The sequence below is a fragment of the Pongo pygmaeus genome, chromosome 3 (assembly GCF_028885625.2).
Source record: "Pongo pygmaeus isolate AG05252 chromosome 3, NHGRI_mPonPyg2-v2.0_pri, whole genome shotgun sequence".
Lineage (NCBI taxonomy): Eukaryota > Metazoa > Chordata > Mammalia > Primates > Hominidae > Pongo > Pongo pygmaeus.
The window spans coordinates 68,667,853-68,681,322 of record NC_072376.2 but is presented as its reverse complement, the minus strand read 5'-3'; the positions used below and the strand labels follow the sequence as shown (position 1 = coordinate 68,681,322).

Sequence of the window (13,470 nt, the reverse complement as noted above, 5' to 3'; positions counted from 1 at the left end):
GGAGTGATTGAAACCAGGGGCTAGAAAGTCATCAAGACAAGGCCATTGCAGAGGCTGTTCCCTGTGTCTGGAAAACTCTTTCCTCCAACTTAGTTTATCTTTTGCTCATTGTTCATGTGATTCCAGTCACCTCCTCAGTGAAGCCTCCCCCTCCTACCACTCAACTCCCTGACCGGATCACACCCAGATTCTTGGCTGTTCCACTCAAGTGTTTGGGGCAAATTAGAAAAAGGTGATCCCTTTGGCTAGACAGTGCCAGTATGTGAAAAACAGAGTGCCCCTTTTTCTGAGCAAACACAGCTTCTCACCAGGGCTCTTGGCTTGATGAGCAGAGTATGACATTTCAGCCCACTTGGCCCCTTGGCTTATGCTGTTTTGTGCAGTGCACAAATTGCACAACTGTATACAGCAACTGAGCCAGATTCCATAGCTTTCAAAAAAAAAAACTGTGCACTTTTTCATCTCACTACTTGTTAAAATGGTAGTTTTACTTTGCTTACATGATTATTTAAGGCAAGCCCCATGAGGGCAGCAACTGGGTCCATTCTTGCTCAATGTATAATGCCTAGAGCCCAGGACAGTGTCTGACACATTGAAGGCCCTGGATAAATAATGGTTGTTTCATGAATGAAATGAATATGTAAGGAAATGAGTGTTTCTGCCTATTTCTCTTAGACTAGCTTTTTCTATGAGGTGGGAGCCATGGTTGTTGGTACCTATGAACTCACAGCCAGAGAAGGCTGCTTCTCCTTAATTCTAATTTTTAGAATTCCAGGGAAGGATGTTCATTGGTCCAGCTGAGATCACATACTCTCTGGGAGTGGGAATCTCCCTGACTGGCAACCCCTATTAAAACTTTGTTGCATAAATGGTGGAGTAAACAGTTTCCCAATAGATGAAGGAGTCCTTCTCAGCCAAAGACGGGAGGGCTAAACAGAAACAACTCCAGATGTCCCCCAAACAGCCCTCTGATGCCCACAGGCTGGCCATTTATGTGTCTTCCTTTCCTCACCTGTGAAAGGAGAGAATGTGCTGAGCTCACCTCTGAGATTATCTAGCCCCAAGATTCCATTCCCTTTTGTTCTGGTTCTGGTTCTGGTTCTCCTGAAAAATTCTGTTCTAGTGCTGGAGGCAGTAAGTGGAAAAAGACATGACTGTGGGGAGCCTCAGTCAAGGAAGGCTTAATGGAGGTGAGCTTTAAGCTGTGGCATCAAGGTGGATGAGGATTTGTATACCAAGAGCAGAAGTGGGGAGATTTTGCAGAGTGGGAGCCTGGCTTGGGGAAGTATTTTAGGTTTTGGTGTTGAGCCATTTGTTTGTTAGGAGTCTCTCTCTCTCTCTCTCTTCTTTTCTTCTTTCTTTTCTTTTTTTTTTTTTTTCGCTGTAAATCTGTTGGTAAGGGGTAATATCTTAACTCATCTATATTTTTCCCCTAACCGAGAACAGCAAGCCAATCATCCACAAGGATCTGAGGGAATGAGACGTTGGAAAAGCAAGTTTTGATAAGGGCAAGTTAATCAAAATAGGTCCTAAATACAAACATGTCTAGGGTGTCTGAATTAGGCTGATTCCCTTGGGGTCTATACTTCGTATGTGTGCTGGGGGTTTTGGGGGGTGGTAGTTTGTGCTCCAGTAGCACAAACTGAGAGCGCTTCAGGGAGGCAGGCAAGAAAGAAGCATCTCCATTTCATGATGCTAAAAGGACATGAGGCTTTTACACACCCAGCTGGCCCTATACCCTTCCCTAGATCATTAAAATAGAATTATCTTGGTACTCATCTATTCTCCTTCTGAGTCTTCAGGCTCCTTCTCCATGGCTTTCCTCAAGGATGTTGTTCAAGCTCTTTTTAATCTTCTTCAGCCTATTCACAAGTTTAGGGAACAAAGAGTGAAGTTTGCCTTTACCTGCTGAGAATGGGCCTTGTCCGGAAAATGGGAACAGTCTGTCCAGGAGGGCCACCCACCAAGAGCCATGGTCAGAGGCCCTGGGTACCTGGGACAAGAAGCTGGAGAGGGGAGAAGAGGCTCCCAAAGAGGATGTGGGAGAATGGGAGCAAATGACGCACTTCTGATCCATGCACAATGGCAATCCTTTAAAGTCGCATTGCTTGTAACTACACTCTGCTACTTAGGGACCTACTCTTACATATGCCAACTTGTGGTCCTGTTTCCAGATCCTCTAATCTGTTTATCAAGGAAGAGAATAAAGGCCCATACCCTGATATTGGGGAAACTGTGTTTCATGTTGCCCGTAATGGTGGGCAGAGAGAACACAGGAGATTTGCCTTGGACTCCAAAGACTATGCTAGGTGTCTACTGATGCTAGAAAAACAAGCACAGCTTTCACATTAAAGAATTTGGAATCTGTGTTGGGGATGCAGGTAGTGGGTGGGCAAGCAGCCCTCTGTAAAATGTTATCAAAGAGGCAACATAGCACAGTGAGTAAAAATACCGGTCTGAAGCTCATCTGCTAGGATTTCATTCTCTGACTTCCACCACTTACTAGCTGTGTGTCTTTGAGAAAGTTACTTTACCTCTCTGTGCTTCAGTGTCTTCACCCATAAAGTGGGTTTTACAAAAATATCTACCTTTTGGGATTGTTGGGAAGATTAATGACTTAACATGAGTACTTGAGACAGTACCTGGTACAAAGTGAGTGATACTTAAAATGTTTGCCAATATTTCTATTCCCCAATCTGTTATCTGTGGATTTGAAATGTTTCTCAAAGCTAAAGTTATAAAATGTGAATGGAGGTTTAGGAACCACTGAGGTTGTGGTGATGGTGCTTTGAAGCCAAAAAAAGTGCTTGTGAGATGGAAGAGTAAAGAATAAGAGAGAAGCTATTGTGCGGGCCCAAGGCTGGACTTGTAGGCTAAGACTAGCCTGTGGGGTGGGGACAGGGCAGCTGGGAGGTCTGGGGAATTTCTGGGGCTTGAGGAGCTGCTTGGGGCCTCGGGTTGAGGGTGAGGGAATGCCATGATGAGATGAGAGAGATGGCAAAGGAAGACTGTGGGTGGGGGTACCTGTGTCTGGGTGTGGGTGGCCGCACAAGAAGCAGTTCTGACTAGACCCCTGTTTGGAACTGTAAGTGGGTAAAATTTGGAAAGAGATAAAATTTATTCTTGGCATTTCGTCTCCAAGAGCTGTTCACCTCTCTTGCTTCATGTAAAGTACCTTCCCACTGCCTTAAAATACTGCCCCCCCCTCAAGCCAAGCCTTCCACCTCCCACTGCTCCACAGCCTGAAACTGTTCACTTCACCCACCAGCCCCCTAAAAGAATTCCCATCATTTGAGTGCAGGCTCAGATGTCAACCAGACTTGGGAGAAAAGCTAACAGAGTGGAACTAATCTCTCACTAACAAAATTACTGACAGCCATGAATTGTTCCCTAAAGCCCCTGGCTTTTAAAAATAAAATACTTGTTAACTTGAATGTTTAATCTAGGAATTCTTAACTCAGGAGCTGGTGGGGTAGCATGAGCAGGTTGCAGGCCTTTGATAATCATCATTGTGAATGATTAGTAAAAGGGGTCTGTGACCCCTAAAATGTTAAGGGCCATTTGCTTTAACCTGTCTTGGCTGAAGCAGTGTTAACAAAGTAAAATGTAAGCATTTGGGTTAGATGGAAATAAATATTTTTCAATGGGGTAAGCTAGTGGTTTGCATGTGTTTGTGTGAGTGCCTGTGAATGAACATATGTGTGTGTCTCCAAATTTATTTCTTTTTCAATTTTGGAACCATAGATTTTTCTTCAATGCTTTGATTTATTGCATTCCTCCCACCAACATAGCCCCTGTGGTAGATTCAACTGGGGGTTCAGATCTGAGTGTTGGGCAGAATGGGGTGGCTGAGGCGGCTGTAACCCGGTTGTAGGGTCTGGAATCTGCTTACTCATGGGTTTTTGACATACCGCATGCTCTTCCCCCCTAGGACAGGAAGTTCTTACTTCCATAACACATTATCATCACCAAGGAAGTGAGCACATATTTTCCACAGCTCCCGTCCTCCTCTTCCCTCCCCCATTTCCTATTGCTGTCTGCCTTCCCCACCCACTCTCCCAGAATGCTTCACTTTGCCATAGTGAGATGCTCAGCTGCCATGCAGCCGCCAACAACTGGAGATGGATGGGGTCTCCTGTACTGCCCTGAGAGGGATGTTAGAAAGACACTGTATTCATGCTAGCAGGCTAGAGAAGGCAAGGAGAAATTAAGAGCCTGGCAATACACAGAAGCCATTTATCCAAATAAAATGATTATTCTTTCTGTCCAGCCCCTGCTAGCTGGAGTAATTGAAGCAATGCTATATTTATGAAAAACATCATAAAGGTCATGCTTTGTTTAGACTCAGTTGGAAAATTGCACCTTCTGAAATCAAATTTAATGCAGCATCATTAGGACTTGATTAGCTCAATGCAGAATAAGGTGAAAGTACTCAATTCAGAGAAGAACATGTGGTAATGAATGAATACATTTTTATTCAAATACTTTTTTATTTCCCTAGGCAGGTGTGATTTCCATAAAATAAAAGGTCCTGAGTAAAAAGGAAAAGAGTCAGTTTAAGAATTCTATGGCTGTACTGGAATAAAATATTAGCAAAAAGACTTACTAATGCTACCCTGATAGTGATGTGTTAAGAAATCTTAGAAGTTAGAAATAATTTACAAATAAATGATATTTTCTGTATATCCAGGAGAGGCAAAAAAAATCATAGATAAACGAAATTAAAATTGAAACACAGATGTCAAATATAAGTATAATTGGAAAATTCTTAGCTTTTCTGAAAGATTTCTAAGATGGCTGCTTCATAAAGAAAGAAATCAGGATTTTCTAGAAAATTTAAAAGTATAAGGCCAGGTGCTATTGCTCATACCTGCAATCCCAGCACTTTGAGAGGCTTGACGCGGGCAGATCACTTGAAGTCAGGAGTTAGAGATCAGCCTGACCAACATGGTGAAAACCTGTCTCTACTAAAAATACAAAATTAGCCGGGCATGGTGGCACACGCGTGTAGTCCCAGCTACACGATGAGCCACGAGAATCACTTGAACTCAGGAGATGCAGATTGCAGTGAGCCGAGATCATGCCACTGCACTCCAGCCTGGGTTCTCAGTGATATATCGAAGTCGAGAATTTATAACATTCAGCAGAGCTTCATTAGACACTCTGAATAAATAATCTCATTTGCTGTGGGGATAAGGTCAAAAGGGTAAAATAGATAAGAATTTAGTAACCTGGAAGTAATCCTTCTGACCCATACTTTCATCATATAGATCTGTAAAAGGAGCCTGAGTGGCTAGATGTTCATCCCTAGAAAGAGGCTTGGTTTCACTTTATTTATTTATTTATTTATTTGAGGCAGGGTCTCATTCTGTCACCCAGGCTGGAGTGCAGTGGCGTGATCTCAGCTCACTGCAGCCTCCACCCGTAGGGCTCAAGGGATCCTCCCACCTCAGCCGCCTGAGTAGCTAGGATTACAGGCGGCTGCCACCACATCCAGATAATTTTGCATTTTTTTGTAGAGATGGGGTCTCCCTGTGTTGGCCCAGACTGGTATCAAACTCTTGGGCTCAAGTGATCCACCCACCTCAGCCTCCCAAAGTGCTGGGATTTCAGGCATGAGCCACCATGCCCAGCCTGGTTTCACTATCTTTTGAGAGCACGTTCACATCCATATTATTGTATGCTTATAAATAATCTCTGAGGTATATAGGGACATATATTAACCTGATTAAAAAGAGAAGGAACTGGCCAGGTGCGGTGGCTCATGCCTGTAATCTCAGCACTTTCGGAGCTGAGGCGGGCAGATCACCTGAGGTCAGGAGTTTGAGACCATCCTGGCCAACATGGCAAAACCCCGTCTCTACTAAAAACACAAAGATTAGTCAGGTGTGGTGGCATGTGCCTGTAATCCCAGCTACTTGGGAGGCTGAGGCAGGAGAATCACTTGAACCCAGGAGGCAGAGGTTGCAGTGAATGGATATCCCACCACTGCACTCCAGCCTGGGTGACAGAGTGAGACTCCGTCTCAAAAGAGATAGAGAGAGAGAGAGAAAAGGAAGGAAGAAGGGAAGGAGGGAAGGAAGGAAGGAAGGAAGGAAAGAAGGAAGGAAAAAGAAGGAAGGAAGGAAGAGAGGAAAGAAAGAAAAGAAGGAAAGGAAGAAAGAAAGAAACTAAAGCCCAACACAGGAATATTAAAAACACGGAGTCTGGCTACTTAGGGGCATGTTTACTTATTAGCTGGGTGGCAAGTTACCGAAGCTCTTGAAGCTTCAGTTAACTTACCTGTAGATTGGGGATACTATTAGTTATTAGTACTCCATTGGGTTGTTGTGAAGTTAAGTAGATTGTTTTACCAGCACAGTACTATTAGAGTAGTGCCCATCACATAGGAAGCATTAAGAAAGAAGTTGTTATCACTTGGGACAGCAAATTCAGTTGGTCATATTTGGAGAAAGAAAACTATCCTGCCCTCTATGGATAAATTCTCCTTTTGGAAGGGGTTTATTTTCATTTCCAAATACTAGAAACCCACCTAGCCTGACTTTTTATTACTAAAGGAGTTCTACCAACTCTCTCACTGTAATCTAGGGCCAAATTAATTCCTCCCTGTCCTGTGTTCTTTCTTATTCTCTTTAAATCTTACCAGGGACACATTTATCTGTTTGTGCAGGCCCAACTTACTTTCAGTCTTGAGGACTATGCTATTCTTCCTCCTACTCCCAATCCCAACACATGCAGGAAAAAAGCATGCTACAGTGGGCTTAGCAGAATTTAGGGGAAAGCTTAACATTTGATTGAAGAGCTCTGCTGTTTTTTTTTCTCTTACTAGACTTCTCCATATCACATTCTAATCTAGGCTTAGGGCATTTCAAAATATATCTGATTAAAATTAATATTGTACGACTAATAAAATAGAAAAATTCCAATTAAATTAGGTATCATTAACATGAAGTAACTTGCTTCAATATTACCTTAAAGCAGTAACTGGGTGAAATGAAATGGCATAAAGACTGCATCTCCAAATATCTCTACCCATCACAGTCCCAAGATATTCAATTATTAATTTTTTTCTCCAGGGATTCAAATATAAATGTACAGAAGTATAACATTATTATCTCAGTAAACCTCTCCATGGGGATCATGTTCTTTGGGAATACTACAAATGAGTAAAAAAAAAGTGAAGTATTGAATTACATATTGAAAAAAATCCTGAATGAAATACATAAAAAAGAAGGCAACATTTCCACCATGAAGCAGACTTGTATTAGATTGGCATAGTAACTTTCAGGAGGGAAGGGAGAGTAGTTTACCTATCTTTGGAATTTGAAGCTTTGATATTAGACAGTGTGGTACAGGGGATAGAGTTGAGAAACCTGAATTTAAGCCCTGTTTTGTTATCAACTAGCCGAGTGACTCAGATTAAACATTTAACTCCTTTGGACCTCAAGTCTCATATTTTTAAAACGAGGATGTTGGATTTGATAATCACCAATGTTCCTTTCCAGATCTAAAATTTCACTTACAGTAAACATTCATTTTAAGGGGTATGGTTAACCAGTGCCTACCACACTATTTGAAAGCATTGTACTAGGTGCTAGGCAAGTAAAAAGATAACTATAACAAGTTTCCTGATCTCAAAGGTTTATATGGTGTAGATTATTTAAATGACTAGGTAATATTTGCAGAGCATTATGTAGTCATTTTATTATACTTCGTAAAACGTGGGGGCAGTGAGGGTCAGCTAGCTAGGAATGAGCTTTGCCTCTCAATCCTTAGGCTATAGCTGACTCATTATAAAGATCTGGGTAAATTACCTCTAAGTCTGTTTTTTACTTGAAAATAATCATACTGACTCAACTGAAAGCAATGTTGAGAAATAACAGAGGCTGTACATTCTACAAATTTTTATGGACACCATGCATATGCCAGGCCAGTGTTGGGAGCTGGGGCAAAGCAGCCAACCCATCCTTCATCCAGCTTAACTCCTATACACATTATTATAAAGTATACTGCAAACAAATTAATAGAGCAAATGGCTAGCTATAATTAATTGTGGGCTTATTGTAATTTAGAGGTGTCACGAAGGAAGCCCTTTTCTGTGCAAAATAACATGTGTCTCAGCTTTTGAAGTACCATAGTAAACGGTAACAAAAAAAAATCATAAATATTACACACACAAAAGATTTGAAACTTGTATTAAATGACATATAATTTATTATTTCCTAGATGTAGATTAAGCTGAAACATAAATAGAATAAAGAATGCAGGAGCAGCTTCCCTGCTCAGAGTAAGGGTGGATATTCTTACTGCTAGATCTGCCCAACAAGCAATCCCCTATCTCAGAGTCCAGAGGTACCTACCCATCACTGTGGGGCCCCGCTGAGGTACTGTCATGATAAAGGTGATCAATAAGGATGTTCTATGAGAGATTCTTGTCTTGAGAAGGAACCTGAAGTAAATAATAAATAACTTCAGGTACAGTTCTGAGATTCCATAAAGTGATTCATAAATGTTTGAATGATAAAAATATTATATAAATAGTATTATAAGGATGTAATTTATTAAACAGAAATTAGCGATTAAGATGGAGGGAGCATTTTACCATGGGAGTGCTATGGGACACAGAAACTGGTTTGTCTGAGCCCCCTCCAAATAGCATAACATTTGTGTCCTGATTTAAAATCTAAATTTCAGAGCCTCGAAACCCAAAAGCCTCGGCTGTAGAAATCTAAAACCAAAAAGACCATGCGTTCTGTTACCTGTGATTTGTGGTGTCACCTACTCTTTGAGGCTCCCAGATGGCGCAGGGCCTTAGGATATGGGGATGTCTTGTAGGTGTGTTGTTGTTGGAGTTGGTGGCGGGGATGGGGGTGGAGGCAGGGTAGGGTTGGGGTGGGTTGGGGTGGGGGGAATCCTCCGTTAATATCTCGAAATATTGTTCTGTTACCATAATGCGGTGTGATAAGTTAGTTTCAAGTATTGAAAAATCAGGGCAGAACTCATGGAAATGGTGCGAATTCTTGACTTACGGTCAGAAGAATTCACCAAAATTAACGTCTCCCTCTGCCAAATAACAACCAGTTTCCATTTCTGGACGGCCTCTCCGCGGGAGTGACAGGTTTTCTTAGATGCCGCCGGGGGTCTTCCGCGGGCTGGTGGTCTGCTCCCTGGATTCGTCCATGTGTCAGGCTCAGTCCGCAGCTCAGAGCGCGGCCCTGTATTTCTGTCTGATGTCTGGGGCATACAGATGTGTGTGACGGACAATGCTCGTGGCATTCGAAGCCTCTTTAACAGACATTTGTGACTAGAGGAAAGAAGTGTGCGAACTCTGCGAAACAAGTGTGCGGACTCTGGAAAAGAAGTGCATTTCGAAAGTGGGGAGAGGATGGATCTTCGTAGGAGAAATGGAAATTGCTCCCCACCACAAGGTTTGCTGGAAATTAAGACGCGGCAATTCTTAATCCAGTTTCCTGCGGTAGGAAACAGCTGGCAAGAGAAGTCCCAGTCCGAGTTCGGCGCGAACTGGACAAGTGTCGTGGGACAAGTGGCGGGAGACCCGCGCGCTAGGGACGGACGCACTTCCCTACTTCCAGCAGCGGGTACGAGCCGCCCCCAAATGCGCTGCCCTGCTCTATTCTTTGGGAAACACTTCGCATGCTTTGTTTCAGACGCCGACCCATCTTTCTTGGTGGGTCTCCAGCTCCACCAATCCCGCCCGCCACTGGGCGGGGTTTCAGGGTCAAGGTGGACCAATTTCCCAGCTTCGCCCCTACACGCGCTCTAGGACCCCTGGGGGTGACTGACAGCAGCCGGGCCCAACCCGCTGCTCCGGAGCATGGCCTCCGCCAGGGCTTTACGGAGACAGGGACCCAGGACCAATCGTATTGGCCCGTGGGGGGCGAGGCCGCGTTGCCAGCCCCAGACCGGCGCTATGGGCACTCCTTTTGTCAAATGAGAGACGCAGCGGGGCGGCCCCTCAGCCGCGGTTTAGCCAATGGAGAAGGCGAGATGGGCGGGCTGGGAGTGCCCGGCGGCGGGTCCTCAGCTCCTAGCCGAGGTGCAGTGAGCTGGTGGGGGGACCGCGAGGCGAGCGCGGGAGCCTGGGCGGCGAGCCGGGTGTTAGTTGCCTGAAAATGCACTCGGATGCCGCCGCTGTCAGTGAGTAGCGGAGAGCCAGCCAGCGGGCCGGGGCCGGGCGGCTGCCAAACTCACCACTCGGCTCCCGCAGTCCCCGCCCCACGCCTCGGGTCCCGAAACGCGCCGGGAGCCCCTGCCTGGGAACCACCCCTTCCCCTCCCAGGGCCGGGGCGGGCGGTAACGCTGCCGGCGGCGTGGGGCGGGGGCCGGCGTGGGGCGGGGGCCGGTGTGGGGGGAAGGGACCGGCCTGCGGGGAGGGCGGAGGTGAGGGGGGTGGGGACTGGCTCTCTTTCAGTGTTGGGGGAAGGGAGGGCTGGACGTGCGATGAAGGGCCGAGACCGGAGTGTCCGGGGTGCATGGAGGTGGAGGCAGCGTTGGGCTGTAGCTGGCAGGGCCGGGGGTGGGGGGGGGTGGCACCGGCGGGGAGAGGGAGGGAGCGAGCGAGCGGGGCACATGGGTGAGGATTTCCAAAGGGCTGAGCGGTGCGGGCGGCTCCGTGAGAGAGGCGGGTGAGTGCGAGGGGGGCCCGGGGGCGGGGACAATGACAAGAAGGGCTGGTTGGCTGGGGGGGGGGGGGGCGCGGCGAACAATGGGGTGGGGGAATGGGGGCAGCGGCCGAGCGGGGCAGGAGGGCGGGCGACGGGACGAGGGTTGATGTAACGGGAGAGCGAGGTGGTGGGAGGGACTGGGGTGTAATGGTAGTTGGGGAGTCCGGCGGGGCGGGAGGGGCGTTGGAAGGGCGGTGGGTAACGGAGAGTGGTGGGAGGGGAAGATGTTGGGGTAATGGGATGGGGCAGGTGTGGAAGGGTAGGGCGATTGGGAGGAAGAGGAGAAAAAGGTGGGGAGGATTTGGGGTGGCAGAGTGGGGGCAGGGGTAGAGAATGTGAAATGGGGGTGAGGAGCTAGCTAGTCGGGGAGGAAGGGGAGGTGGGGCGGAGTTGGGCAGGAGTACTGTCACGTCCAGATTCGGTCCGGAGCCAGGCTAAGGGGGTGTCAGACTGTGCTTAGGGGAGGTGCTTCCTCTCCCTGTCGAGGCAGGGTCCCTTGAGGGGGGAGTCCAAGCTTCGGGGTGCGGAGAGAGGAGGGGGCGGGGCTGAGGTGGAGGAGACGGGGTAAGTGCCCTAAGGTTGGAACTCGCCGTGGTTCCCCCCGGACGGCGGGAAGCGAGGTCAGCGCTGGCGCGGGCTCTGGCAGCGGGACTAGGAGGCGGGGCAGGGGTGCGGGCTGCGGGCTTTCAGCCCCGGGAGCCGGAGGGGTCGGGCCCTGAAGGCCGGGTCGGGGGCTTGGCGCCGGGGAGGTGTCGGGGTCCCTGGAAGTCCGTGGGTTTGGTAGTCTGTGACGCAGTTGTCTAATTTCTGGCTATCAGGTGTGGGGGGTTGGTGCCATGGAACCCGCTTCCTTAGAGGTATCGCCGGGCCCTAGGCCGCGCGCCACGCCCGGGGGGCGCGACTTTTCCCAGGCGTGCTGGGAGGGCGCTTGAGGGGTTTCCTTTAGGGTTTGTCTCCAGTCAACGGGTGTGAAGGGGAAAGGCGGTCCTGTGGAATTCTGGGACTTGTAGTCGCGGCCGCGCCGGGCCGCGGTTGGGTTGGGTGCACGTGGGTAACTGTGGAAACGAGTCCCGGCATGCAGCGCGCCCTTGGAGCCTCCCTGCTCGGCGAACTCGTGCTTTATTCCCTGGCCAGCTCCTGCGCGCTGTCGGCAGGCGGTTGAGTCCCCAGGGACGGAGGGGCTCCCCAGCCCTTCTCCCTTGCGAGAAGGAGAGCCCACGCCAGGCGCAGCCCTCTCACACTTAGGTTCTTGGTCCCCGAGTGAATTTTCCCCTGCATTTTGTGGCCTTGTGTGGAATAAATGAACCATCATGCGCACAGGCTGTGGGAAAGCATTCAAGAAGCAACAGAATGTAAAGCAGCCTTTGGAATGGTGTATTTAATTATGGCATCCAGTGTGTGTAAGCACTGGGTTCCCACATTGCTTTACATAAATAGGAGAACACAGTGGAGGTACATGTAATCCTTGTAAAGATAATATAAACTGTTGGTATTTCTTGGGGTGTTTGAAAAAATAACTGTCTTGAAGTGAGTGATGGAGGTGGCTTAATGGAATTTAGGGTGGAAATGTGAAGGTGAGCAAAGGTAATATGTGACGTCTTCAATTTTCGAAGAAGCTTGGAAAGCAAATGAGAATAGAAGAAAACTGTAAAAAGTGGAGAACCTTAAGACTTTTTTTGCTTGCTTGTTTTGTTATTAGCTGCAGGCTGCAATTCCTTCTCTCCTTAATATTAGAAACCTTCCTCTCCATAGGTAGACTCCCTAAACATCACATCTTTCACCAGTTCCCTTTACTGTTTACAGGGAAGGGACTCCAGAATCTGTAAGGTAGAAGGCTAAGCTTAATGCAGAGATGATAGATTTTTGTATGTAATATATAAGGTATTATGAAACTACTGGCAACATAGTCATTAGAAGAATATTGTAATTTTTCTGATGATAAAAATATTACCAAGAAGTCCTAAGATTTGTAAACCTTTTGGTGTGGTTACAAATATACTGAACTTGGATACTTGATTGTTTGATGGTTCTTTTCATGATGAGTGAAAAATTGGGCAATGTGTGTGATGTTCTTGTGGAGATCATTTATATCTATCTGTCATATTTTACTTAATCGTGTGGTGAAATATCCAGGAAACTCTTGGTAATATATAAATATGTACAAAAATGTGCATTTAACTCTGGAATTTTTTCTTGCAGAGGGTAAAGTGATGAGGTTGAAAAACATGCAAGAGCTATAATTGTCTTCAAAATGGTGTTTTTGAAGAAAATATGAAGCTAGTCATAGCTTTCCCTTTTTCTTTTGTTCTATTATATCCCAAAGGGCAGGTGCTTTTTATACACATACAGCCCACCTTCCTCCATTCCCCGAAGTCCTAGGCTCCTACACACTTTCTGCTCTGGTTTTTAGGTTCCTTTTTGATTTTTGGCACTCGGGGAGGTCCTTTATTTTCTTGTGAACCTAGCTGCGCATTTAAACAGATGTTTCTTACACGTTATCCAGAATTTTTGACTGTTTCATATTAAGAAGGATTTTTAGGTAATCTTGCCTGTAACATTGCCAGAAAAGAAGGCCTGCCTCATTTTCTCTTAGTGAACTTCACTCTCTTCTTCCTCTGTTCTTAACTCGATGTACCCCTACTGGCACTTAATCAAATTTTTTCGAACTTTATCATTATCTCCTTTTCTGTTTTTATGTTAAGTTGCTCCCAGCAGCTCTTCTTGGCTTATTACCTTCTTCCTGGCTACATGTTTACATTATTATCTCAGTCATCATCTGCTAATT

At 46.4% G+C, this 13,470-nt stretch overlaps 1 protein-coding gene across 9 annotated transcripts in view; it reads left to right on the top strand.

The window, feature by feature from the left end:
* Positions 1-1,116: 1,116 nt before the first annotated feature.
* DCUN1D4 (defective in cullin neddylation 1 domain containing 4) overlaps positions 1,117-13,470 on the top strand; it is an 82,376-nt gene continuing 70,022 nt past the window's right edge. For 2 of the 9 annotated variants that reach the window (XM_063663702.1, XM_063663699.1), the window contains exon 1: positions 1,117-1,190. In XM_063663702.1, coding sequence (XP_063519772.1) covers positions 1,151-1,190 — 40 coding nt within the window. In that variant the 5' untranslated portion in view covers positions 1,117-1,150. Of the gene's footprint in view, positions 1,191-9,933; positions 10,159-11,456; positions 12,138-13,470 lie in introns of those variants that run through there. The other 7 variants (XM_063663703.1, XM_063663700.1, XM_063663698.1 and 4 more) reach the window with 6 other exon arrangements.